The 12,654-nt window shown below is 49.3% G+C and overlaps 1 protein-coding gene across 1 annotated transcript in view; it reads right to left on the bottom strand.

The window, feature by feature from the left end:
- Positions 1–7,427: 7,427 nt before the first annotated feature.
- The window catches only part of Htra1 (HtrA serine peptidase 1), a gene marked incomplete at its 5' end in the record, with an annotated part of 47,270 nt that continues 42,043 nt past the window's right edge, over positions 7,428–12,654 (bottom strand). Inside the window, 3 exon segments of the mRNA XM_013503081.1 lie at positions 7,428–8,132; positions 9,589–9,684; positions 11,040–11,097. Coding sequence (XP_013358535.1) covers positions 7,964–8,132; positions 9,589–9,684; positions 11,040–11,097 — 323 coding nt within the window.

Below are 12,654 nucleotides of genomic sequence, written 5' to 3'. Positions count from 1 at the left end.
GGATAATATTCCATTGTATGGATATATTACAGTTTGTTTATCCGTTAGCTGCTGGAGGACATCTTGGCTGCTTACAATTTGGGGCAATTATGAATGCCAAATCCCAAGTTATGAATAAAGCTGCTGTAAACATCTGTGTTCAGCCTTTTGTGTGGGCATAAGTTTTCCATTCAGAAACACTTTTAAGCATTTCTACTCTTTGTGGATCTTCGGCTTAACACACTGTAATTTTTACTGATGAGAAAATTATGATCGATGAATGTCTCACCCTCTCCTCTTCCCAATTTCAGGATGGGTATTGGGCTCTGTGGCTCCAGAGGACAAAACCAGCCAGCCAGGGCACCTCTGCTTAGGTAATCTGGCCACACAGGTGGCCACGGTGCTGGGAACCAGCTCACAGGTCCCAGAGGCACACAGCCTGGCTTGCATCGTCTACTCTGACTTTAGCGGCTATGCATCCTTGAGCAAGGTTAGCTACATCTCTGCACTTCTGCCCTCTTCCCTAGAAAGAGGGAAGGTGCATTAAGGTGCTGCCAGAATTCAATGGGATGGTGACTATGGACTCCACACAGTGCAGGACACAAAACCAGCACCTGATATAAGTTCACAGGACCAAGAACATGACCAAGGTTATAAGGAGGAACTAACCTGAGCCCAACACTGTGTCTGAGACAACACTCCAGAAACCTCCATTCACTTAGGTCTGTTCTCACCAGCCCAAGACAGCTGCTCATTTTCTCCCACATCAACCCCACCTTTCTCAATTTCAGTCATCAAACCATCAGTGCAATCAATTAATCAAGGGGGGAATGGGTTAGAATGAGAAGCCAGGAAATGGCTGAAAAGTGAGGAGTCTCACTCTGGAGGATTTGGGGGAAGTTGGAGCCCTAGGCAGATGATCTCTAGAGTGTATTCCCTGGGCCTTGTGCTAGGCCTGTTCTTCTTCCTGAGTTTCGCTTCAGACCAATGACTCATTAGAAGAGAGTACAATGGAAAAGGCACAAAAAGATCATGGCCTTAGGTTAAGAGAGGGCCCTGGGCCAGGCACCAGGGTACTAATGTGTTGTCTACTCCGCCTCCTTGCTAGGTCACGTCAGGCCAGTCACTCAACTGCTAACTGCTTTGTGCCTCAATGTCCTCATCTCTCAGATGGGGATTCCAGCGATATTTCATCAGGCAACTCAGAGATAATACACACTGTCACAGTGATTAGCGGTGAAGATAATGGTGGTGCACAAGAAGGAGAAGCCAGGGTGACAGGGGATCGGGTGGTGGTAGTACCACACGTATCGCTCCTGGTAAGACACGGCGAGCAGAAAGCAGTTTCCTTATAGAGTCTCAGCCTCTTATTTCATTTAAAACTAAAACCGCATTTGTTAGTGTTTATTTCATTTGCTCTTTGATGGTTCTTGGCAGGGGTCCCACACTGAGGCAATCACTGCTTTAAGTCCTAAATAAAACAGCGGCTTAGTGGCAGGAAGGCCCCTCCTTGAAGTGTGCTCCACCCACATTTTGATGAAAGTAGCAGGGGGTGTGAGTCAGCCCAGCTGGGCCACAGACACAGGATGCAGAGCGGGCAGGCAGCGCCGCTAGGCTGTCCTAGAACCAGGCCTGGTGCTCTGGAAAGGCCAGCCCTACTGATGTGTGTTTCCAACAGGCAGACGCGATTTGATCCCAACAACTGACATCCTTCTTGGCACTCAGACTTCTTTCTGTGAGCAACATCACCTCCTCTGGCACATCCCAAGTTCTCTTAGCCAGAGAGAAGCCTGCCCTGCGGGGCCCCTCTGCGTGGGTGAGGGTGAGGTGCCCGGGGCGTACTACCCCAAGTAAAACACTACTGGGGCACTCAGGACACTTTTCCAGGGAGATCTCAGACACGAAAGTTGGTGCACAGACCAGACAATGTCTGTCATGGCCCAAGACATGGCGAGTGGGAGCAGGGTGGGGCTGAGGGGAGGCACCATGGTACCGGAACTTCAAGAGTCTCGTGGCCGCTCTCACAAAATATGTTTTAGGCCTCAAATGACCATTCTGAGAGAGGCGTGTGGATACAAATCTGGCCCTGCCTCTCTCCAGATTTGGGCCCTTCTGTCTCCCCCACCTGTTCCAAAGGATGTTTGACAAAACATATCACTCACAAGCACCTGGAAGGAGCACCCTAAGTTAGGGACCGCTAAGCCGGTTATGACAGAGCATGCGCACATGTTGAGTGCCCCCCTCTCTCCGCGTGTACAATTCATCTGCACAGAGCAGCTTCCAGTGGGGCCACAGAAGCGCAGAGAATTTAAGAAACTTGTCTCCCATCTCACAGCTACTAAAACCCAAACTGGGATCTAAAGTGTGACTTCGGGTGCTCCCCACACTGGGCCTGGCCACGAGTGTTTCTGAGAGCCATGGTTTTAAGTGGGGATCACTGGCCCTGGATGTAGACTGGGAGGTTCCCCGTCTCCACCCTGAAGCCTCCTCCTGTCCAGGCCCAGCGATTGAGGTCTTTCAGATGCTTTCACAAACCACCCACTTGCACCTGAGTGAGGCCCCCAGCTGCCCCATTTGCCTCCTGCTACTCTAGCCCTCCTCCCCTCACCCAGCCCACCTCTTCTCCGGGTCCCCACACCCCATGTGCCCCACACAACTGGCTAGTCACAAAGGTGAATTCAGTTAGAGTGTGTGCCAGGGTGGTCCTTTCCTGAATTTACAGGAAATCTGCCCATCCAGGGAGACGCAGGCCACATCATCTGTTTAGCTCATCCCCACTGGCTGACACCCTCTGCCCACCTGCACCAGTGGTCCCAATGGAGAAGACTGACTGGCCTGGCCGTGTTAGCACTGGGAAACAATGCCCCAAAGCAGGGTGCTGTGACATGCTGAGCTAGAGAAAATGTCTCAGAACCAAGGTCTCTCTGACCTCCCTCTGACCTGCAGCTCCCGCATGTCTGGATTATCTTTGAAGCTCTTTCTTTTCCTGAGAGTAGATAAAGGCTTGCTTTAAATTTCTCTCAAGTTCCCTTATCTGATGAAGGAAAGTTCCATTCCCAGAAGTGTTATAGAATCTCATCGAATAACTTGGAAAAAAAGAGACCAAAGATTAGAGTCCTCACCACACCCTGCAGACCTGTCATCTCCTCTCCTGGGGGCAGCTCCAGGAGGTAACCTGGGAGGCTTTATCTGGTCGACAGTGCAGCTGTGCCCCTCACCTTCCCGTAACTTGTCCCCTCCACACAATGCAAGGGAACTTTTTCCCGGACCTTTGTCTGCTCTTTGGACCCACTCATTTCTCCTAAAAATCATTTACTACTCTGAAATTGTCTACAGCGCCCTCCCCTAAGAAGAGAGTATTTAAGCCTCAACCACCTGAACCTCTCTCATTTTATAGTTCACATTCTCAGGCTCACATGTATGTTAATCAATGTGAATGCTTTTTCTCCTGTTAGTCCATCTATCCTCACTTCATTTCAGTGAACCATCAGAAGCTTAAGGAAAATCTCCTCATGCCCCTGTCCCCTTGGATTATGGCCCCACAGACTACAGCCCCACAGGAAAGAACAGTCATGATTCACAAGGCACAAGGCAAACTTTGCAAGCTCCTGGTAGGGAAGCCCACTGGGCAGATCTCTGGTCCTGGAGGAAGAGATGGCAAAGCAGCTGGAAGGGCTTCCATGCAGAGAGGAGGGAACAGTGTGTTTGGGTCCAGATACAAGGAAAAGAACAGCTTACTGGAGAAAGGGAACCGAGTTCTGGGGGAAATGCAGAGGTGGAATGGGAAGGCAGGCACCCAGTAAGGAAGGGGCTTGTGAATCCCTAGAAGTATTTAAACTGGATCCCCCAAAGCCTGGGGGCCGGGCAGGGTTCATCAGTGTGCTCCTGGGCCCCCACTGTCCCCATACTATTCCCCCATCTCTATAGTTTGCCTCAAAGACACACACACACACACACACACACACACACACACACACACACACCGCCACCAGTCACCAGGTGGGTGATCTGGGAAAAGTTATTTAAGGTCTCTCTGGGCCTTAATGTCCTAATCCATAAAATAGGAAAACAGTTTCTATTCCCTAGAGTTACTGAGGGAGCTAAATGAGGTATGTATGCAACTTGCTCGTGAGGTGCAGGCGCAGACATTCCCAGCAATGGTACTTTTGCCTCTTGTAAATACCTCATGCATATTCATTTTAGAGCAGCATTTACTCCTCATCCACTGTATTCCTTTTATGAACATTTCTCACCTGCCCTTGGGTCAGCTCATGGGCATGAAACCCACTTTCACAGCCCTCCCTCTGATCATGCACAGAATTCTACCGTGCCTGCCAGCCAGGGCCCTCAGAATGTGTCCCAACACAAACCCCTGCCCCATCTTCTAGACCAGCAGCAGGGTGCACAAGGAGAGACTGCTCAGAACGGTCTCAGAACAGGGACCACTCCCCGTCCTGCAGCAGATGGCTCTGATGGAGGGTGGCAAAATGACTCTTGTTTTAAGCTGATTCTGGGCTGGAAGGGAGGAGCAAGATGGACACAGTGAGAACAGGATTGACTTGGCTGCTCTTTCGATTCACCCAGGTGTGAACAGGGATTCTTAGCCCCTCGTAAGATGGAGATCAAATGCAATTTGGTTCTTGAGCAGGCTGACAATGGTCACCTTTGTCCGCCCTTTCCCTCTGGGTGCTCTAGAGGGCAGGGTCCCTATTCCAGCTTGTAAGATATACCAACCATCTGAAGACTCTTGCTCAGTTCATGCAGAGATCATGATTTGGCAAAGCACAGCTCTTTTAGTGCTAACAGCCCTGAGTTTTGAATGCCAGCAGCCACCAGTTCTTTTGGTATTAATGGCCTTCCTTGCTGCTCTGAGCCAGAAGCTACTGGCAGGCCTCGGGAACTCTTTGAATTCTTTGGGCCCTTGGAGATCACGGCTCCCACCTATTCTTTGCTCTGTCTTTCGCTGCACTAGCTGCTGTTAGTGGTCCCAGAACTGGCTGCGGGTGGCGATCAGTACCAGTGCCCTTTGGTGTTACCAGCTCATCATGCTCCACTCTAGTTAGAAATGACAAATGGGACTATTCCATCCAGGAGAGGCTTTATTAAGACGTACGCTGAGGCACAAAGGGTAATAGCACACAGGCCGAACCCACTAAGGAAGGAAAAACAGTGGGCTCATGCATGGTCAGCGTCAGACTTCCTGTTTGGTCTCAAGGATGGGAGGGGTCCCTCACAGGCATAATGGAGGAGTAGACGTGTGGAATCATCCAGAGAGGCTGCAGAATGAAGTCATCTGTAATAAAGTCCAAGTGTGAAGCTGCTACAGTCAGAGCAGGAGCGAGTATAGGATTCCTATGCCCTCAGGCGGGCTGCAAGGCACTTGGGGCAGCTGCGGAATAGTAGTACTTTTTGGTGCTGGGTGGTGGCACACATCTGTAAGCCCAACTACACAGTGAGTTACAGGCCAGCCTGGAATGCATAGACCCTGTCTCAAACCACCCCTGAAAATGTTGGGCAACCTGGGGCTCTGCTCTCCTAGCTAAAAGCCAATGCCAGGCCACACCCAGAATCATCACATGGTCAGAGCGACTAAGAAGACCCAGACATCAGTTCTCCTGCAGTGCATCTTATACTGTTTAGTCCAGGGCTTCGGGCAGCCCCTCCCAGTGATCGCAGTCAGCACAGACAATTGGAAAAGCTGGTGCTGTTGGACCAATGGTGATGACCACCCTTGGAGAAGGGAGCTTTCACAATAACCTCGAACCTAAAGGCCATTCTCCAGACACTTCCCCTGCTGTGCCTCAGCAGGGCTTGGCCCTGAACACAGTGGCATCTGTTGAAACTTGCCCAGCACTGTGAAAGCCAACCAAACTGCTACCATGCACGGCTGGAGGCTAGCACGTTAACCCAGTGGGATCCCTTACCATACACGTTCCAAGAAAAACACGTTACTCTGCCACCAGATATGAGCATTTTCCCCAATGCTCAGATGGGGCAAGGGCAAAATAGTACTTAGGATTCACTTAGGACAAAGTTGTGTTTTTAAAAAGATGACGGTGGCCCAGCAGCACTGTGCAGATGCCATGGGCTCAGATCTCTCAGGCTCAAGTCACCATTCACTACTTGTACGGCTACAGCAAGGTGCCTTCGAGTGTCAAGTTCTTCTTAATGAAAGGCAAATACATAACCTCAGAACTGCTCTGAAAGTTAAATGAGCTAATAAATAGCAAATGTGCAGCACAGTGTCTGACACATAGCACCAGGCGGATATTAGCTAATGTGGTTGTCATTGACGGGCAGAACCGTGGCAGGCTAATGATGAAAACAAGAGCGTCAGTATTTACTTCACGTTCATGTGCCATGACAGTGCCAGGGATGCACTATTATTAGTCCTTTTTTTACACAGAGGGGAACTAAGGCTCATTAAGAATGAGAGGACTTGTTGGTTCCTGCCTGACTCTAACATCGTCCAAGCAGAGAGCAAAGGGCAGCCTGTGCTATGTCAGGCCATAGTACTGATGCAGGCTTTGCTTCACAGCACTGCTCCTGCATTTAGCTTGAGCCTTTGGCCTTCCACGGCCTTTCCAGATACAAAGTGGACCTACACACCTCTTGGTGGAGGAAAGATTAAGCTTTCACTCTGGAGACCTGGACTCCCCTCCACACACACAAGGCCATTCTCACTACTGACCACTACACAGCCTCTGACCCTCAGCTCTTATATAAACAGCTTCACCTTTCATGTGTGCTCACCACAGGGACCTATAAGCCTGTGCACACTTCTAAGCTGAGGTTTTGCAACAGTCTCCTTGGGTCCAGCTTTCCAAATTCTCAGAAAACTTTCCTGGAGAGAAAACTGCCTTACAGGCTTACAGCTGCATCTGTTCACAGACATATTGAGGGAGCCCATTCAAATTCGCTAAGACTGAAGGTCTAGTTCTTATTTCAGACTCAGGATAAATGAGAGTGGTTGCAGCTCTGTGAATTCTGGGGATTTATAATAGGGCAGTCCTGGAGTTGTGGCATGGTCTCCTAAACCATCTGCCTTTCAGGAGGAGACCTATGTTCCTGGGTGAAGCTCAGGGAGGGAGGTCCCGCATCTGTCCTGCTCTGGCTGGCCTTCCACAGTTGGCCCAGTGCCTGGTCCGGAGCAGAGGCCCAGAAAACCTTTGTTAACTGATTGTATGATGCATGGGGTTAACAGGCTCGGTTACTCTGAAAAGCTCCAGATGCAAGTAGAACTGTTCTTGAGGCCTACTTCATTAGCCACTGGGGCCAGGCAGAGTTGTGTAACACAGGCAAATCTGATGGGGGTGATCTTGAAATAACTTACAAGACTGAGAGCTCAATTTTGCATGGACAGTGTGGTTTAATGAGGAGCCCACTGACACCATGCTCATTTCAAAATGACTGCAACCAGCTGTCAAAAGCAGCACACCAGACAGAAATGTATGAAGAAATATTTTAATAGTTCAAACTCAAGGTCATACTTCCCGTTCCAAAGAGAATCCTAAAAGAGGCAACTTTGGCCTTCTCGAAAGCCATCGTTCACCCATTCGTGGTCTCGGTGCATCGGCCTCCTCTGGGCACTGACTTGGAGCAAAGCATAAACAGGCCTAGGACCATTCTGGCTCCCAGAGCTTCCTGTTACTTATGCATTGTATCAAATGCATTAGTTGGACTAGCATCATGACTCAGTTAAAGGAGACAAATGTGGACTAAGCAGGAACAGCCCAAGCTGGCAAGAAAAAGCGCGCTGCATACATAGGGTACAGTAGGGCGGAGCTTCTGCCTGCACATCGGCAACATTACACTGGTTTTGCCTGCAAACTATCAAGAAGGCTTCTGTTGGCCAGGGCGTTTCCACCGAATGAGCAAAATGGCGGCCAAAAGTCCTGGGTGTCCTCTGCCAGCAGCCCAGAGTTCTCATGCATTGTCCACGGGAGAGTCTCAGGGAAACATGAAATCCAGCTCATGCCTCTGCCTATGGGTCAATTTCTTCAGGAATCACTGTAATCATGATATCTTCATTGCCCCTGCGGACAACCATGTTCAGGGTGCTTTCCTTTTTTATGACGTCACTGACGTCATTGGCAGACATCACCGACTGTCCATTGATGCTGATTATGACATCATTTTCCTTGAGACCACCACTACAACACAAAGAGAAACACACCGGTTACATGTCCACTCCTCCTGAGCTGACTTCACATTAAAGAGAGGCACGGCTTAGAACCAAAAAGCACAGAGCAAACTTTGCTGGGTGGTGGCAATGAACTTGGGAGAGAGTAGTTTGAACATTTCCTTTTGAGAGATTTAGGCCAAATCATCAACTGTGTCCATTGCAGAAATGCCTGTGGCACTTGTGTGACATGACCATGGACTAATCCCTAAAGAGGGCAATGATCTACCAAGTACCATCTGCTATATGCCATTACCATGGCCAATCTACTTACAGTGGGTAGTGCAACTCAGAGAGGAATAGCAGAATGCTTCTGTTAGAGAAGACATTCATGTTACTAACTGTAACTTTACGTTTTACATATGACAAAACAAAATCACTACCGTTAGTAATGGGTACACCCGTGTTCCATGAAACACCTGAGGACACTGAAATCTGTATTTCATACAACTGTCACATCTCATACAATACTCTCGTTACTGTGGAATTTTTCCAACCATGTAAAATACAAACACTATCTTCCTACAAGTATATAAAAGTAGCCAGCAGGCCAGCTCTGGCTCCCAAAGCCTTGATTATGGCCCCCAGTTCTACACTTGTCTCTGGATATTATGTCAATATAGGTCACAAGCCCTGATTGTTGGCTGAGGTGCTTTTTTCATGTTATTTTGATGCCACCTGAATTATTTTTCTAAAGGTGTTGACAGGTATGGCCTGTCTGGTCACAGACACAGAAAAGGCTCTGGGAGAAGATGGGTCCTAAGGTCTTGAGGACACTACTCCATCAACCCTCTCTCCCAGCCATGTTACCCAGACGCCTAAGGACCCTGCTATTGCTCTTTCCATCTGGATAACCTCAAGCAAAGCAAGGATACATGTGTGTGCACGAGTGACAGACAGACAGACAGGGTATCAGGCCCAGGGCTTTGCACATGCTAGGCAAGTACTATACCACTAAGCCATAACCCTAGATCTTTTTAAATTTTAAGACACGATCTCACTCAGTTGTCCAGGCTGGCCTTGAATCGAGACTTTCCTGCCTCTGGAGCAACCAGGATTTACAGGTATGTGCCACCATGCCTGGCCCAGAACAAGGACTTCTGAAGGCCTTCTGTGGATGAACCCTGGGCCCAGGCTGGTCAGAAGTGACCAGAAACGTCCAACCACATTTGTCAGGAGTGGACACAGTCATCTGAACCAACAGAAAAAGAACACTGCTTTGTCCTACTACATAGTAGGAAAAGGGATCGGGTGGGGTGGTGCATGCCTATAAGCCCAGTACTTGGGAGGCTGAGGCAGGAAGATTATTGCAAGTTCAAGGCCAGCCTGGGCTACACAGTGAGTTCAAGGCCAGCCTGAACTACACAGGGAGACCTTGTCTCAAAAAAAAAAAAAAATTAGGAAAAGGGAAGACACTTCTCACTCACGCTTCTGCTGGGGTGTCAGGAATTACTTCGATGATATATGCTCCTGAAAGCACATCTGGAAAGTCTCGGTGGCGATCTTTCAGCTCTTTGGCTTTGCTGCTCAGGAGGAAAAGTATTCGTGTTAATGTTAAGTACCAACAGTCTTTCCTCTACTGACATTTGGCTCTCATGACATTCCCTTCCTGTCCCAAGTTCAGTGTAAAATTCCTCCAAGAGTTCTGATTCTACTTTAAAATTGCATGCCTCTTAGGGTCAAAGGTTTACTATGTAATAGTGGAGAAATACTTCAATCATAATTGGTATTATCATTATTTATTATTAGTTAATAATAGCTACCACTGAAGGACCAGTAAAATATAAATGATTGGCCTGGTTTACAGCCATATATCTGCCATTTGCAAGCTGTGTTACCTTGGGCACTTGCTTGACCACTCTGAGTCTCTGTTTCTTGAGCTGCAAAATGGGACCAGTGCTCCACAGGACGGGTTATTATGGAGCTGTCTAGGTAAGGTGCCCAGCCCAGTGCCTGGCACAGAGTAAGCACCTGGTAGTTACTGTGACGGGTCATCACTGCCTCTGCTTGCTGATCCAAAAACCTGCACTGTCACTGTCATTCTGGAGAAGACACTGAGCATTCAGCAGTCACAGCCAGGAAGCACAAGGCTAGGAGAACACCCCAAGAAACCCAGCCCCAGAGCCCACCCTCCTTCCCTACACCTCCATCTTTCCTGGCTCCAAAAACAACCTATGTGGCTTTCTTCCGGGCAAATCATCCCCTCTTCTGGAATACTGGGAAAGGTACCACCATGCATAGCGTGTATCTAAATGTCTCACCATTTTGACACTAGTTAGTAGTTACAATAATTCACAGCAGTGTATCTGTCAATATATTCTGTTCTTTACCCACTTGGCCTAGGACAGCTCAGCCATGCCAGCTGGGTCGGTCACCAGGACTCGTGACGTCACCCTCTATTTTTCATCCAGGCTCACACTGCAGTATGTCACGGCCTGGCAACCACAGGCAGTGCCTTCCAGCAGCTCAGGAAAACAAGCCCATCAGTCATCGCGGCTGTCAGGGGGCCTGTCCTGGCATTCCTGCAGGAAGCAGGTGCTCCAACGGCTGGGCAGCCACTGGGGCACTGCCGGAATGTGGGTTTCAACAGAACAAGGGGTGGGAGGAAGGTGTGAGGGAGCTCGAGGGCGCCTGCCCCTGCAGCTCAGGCCTGCCTTCCGATAGGACAGTAGAACCCTCCTGGTGGCCAGATGCAAAAACAAAGAAAGACGAAGAGTAAAACAAAAGGGACCAAGCCCAATGGCCCCTCTTCTTTCCCAGTGAGCCTTAATTTCTAGCAGAAGCTTCAAGATCTGAAAGCACAGTTTATCGGGTTGGGGGTGGGGTTGTGAAGTTCAGGTTTGAGTGTAGGGCAGACACGCGCGTCCTATTTACCCACCTGGATGTGAGAGACATCATTCGGATACCAATATACTTCTTCTTGGTGATGGCTTTGCCTGGTGTGACAACAAAGGGACGAGAGGTCACCCCACTTGGTGGGAGTGGCAGAGAGCCAGGGGTCCCAAAACTCCAGCTTGCAGCATGCAGTCGGGACCCGAGGGGGACAAACTGAGGCTGCAGTTCAGTCCTGGTCTAGATCCCTACCTCCTGTGAGCCCTTCCAAGGGTCTCATCATTTGAGTCAATCGCCGGAAACCTAGGAGTGACCCCAGTTTCTCACAGCCTCATCCTGGTCTCTGGCCCTTCTCCAGGCTGTCTCTAGGCTCCGTAGATATCCAGAATGGGACCCCTTTGCTCCAACTCCACTGCCACCGCCCTGGCCTGAAACCCTGGGACCTCTGTCTGGGTGACTGGCCAAGCCTCTTTGTTGGCTCTAACTTATACACACACACACACACACACACACACACACACAGAGCAGCAGCCTCCTTCTGGTACCGAAGAGGGAATTCCTTTCAAAGACGTCTCCCAGATCACGAACTTCTCTATTCCCAGTACAGTTAAATGCACCATGGCCTACTGTAAGCCTGCTTCTCTGGCCCTGGCAGCTTCCCATACCTGTCCTGTGTAATGCACACAGCTTCCGCCCTCCCACCCCCATGGACCACTTGAAAGGCCACACCACTCGGTCTATACCCAATCTACTGTTTCTCCGTCTGCAATGCTGCCCTACGCATACCTGCTGGCTCCTCACCAGGCTGCAGCTTGGGAGGCCTCTCTTGGCCATACTGTTTCCACTGTCAGCTCTCCCAGTCACTCTGTAGCCATCCACCATGCCTCATTTTCTTGGCAGCACTAGCTGCTGTCTGATATTATCTTGTTAGACTATTTACTGCCAGTCTTTCCCTCAGTAGAAAAAAAAAATCATGCCTGCAGGGGCCTCTGTAGAGCAGCCCACTGCCCAGTCCCCAGGCTGATTCACAGCAGAACCGTAAACATTTGCAGAATGAATGATCTCCCTGAATCTCAGTTCTTATCAACAGAATGAAATAATTCTTACCTAATGCAGTGATACAAATGAATCATGAAGAGAAATAAGGCATAAAAGTCCTGATGGTTTGTGCCTCGTACACATTAGGCTGAGAACCATGTGAAATTCCCCTGACCATATGACAAACATGGTCAACTACCTATGCCCGAATGTGTCCTAAAAAGGGCTTTTACCAGTGATGGCGAAACTTTTACAGCTTTCAATGATACAAACAGTCTGCTGTGGCACATGTGCCCTAGGTTCACCACCACTGGCTTATACTATACATTCATTCCCTTTCCTTCTTTTCCCTCCCTCCCTCCCTTCTTTTTCTGTCTGCTTTTTTTCTGGCGCTGGAGTGAACCCAGGTCCTAGTATAGGATAGCCAAGAGCTCTAACACTGAGCTACATCCCCAGCCCTTTCTGAAAATTTTATTTTGAGACAAGGTCTCCCTAAGTTGCCCCAAACTTTCAATCCTCCTGCACAAGTGTGCACCACTGTACCTGGCTCCCTTTCAGTTCTGCGTAGGCACCCACTTCTCCAAATTTCCAAAGGGCACCTAAGCCTCAGGACTGAATCTCCA

Source organism: Chinchilla lanigera, unplaced genomic scaffold (assembly GCF_000276665.1).
Source record: "Chinchilla lanigera isolate Chin_1 unplaced genomic scaffold, ChiLan1.0 scaffold00076, whole genome shotgun sequence".
Taxonomy (NCBI): domain Eukaryota; kingdom Metazoa; phylum Chordata; class Mammalia; order Rodentia; family Chinchillidae; genus Chinchilla; species Chinchilla lanigera.
The sequence above is the reverse complement of the archived record's forward strand: the minus strand, read 5'-3'. Positions and strand labels throughout refer to the sequence as shown.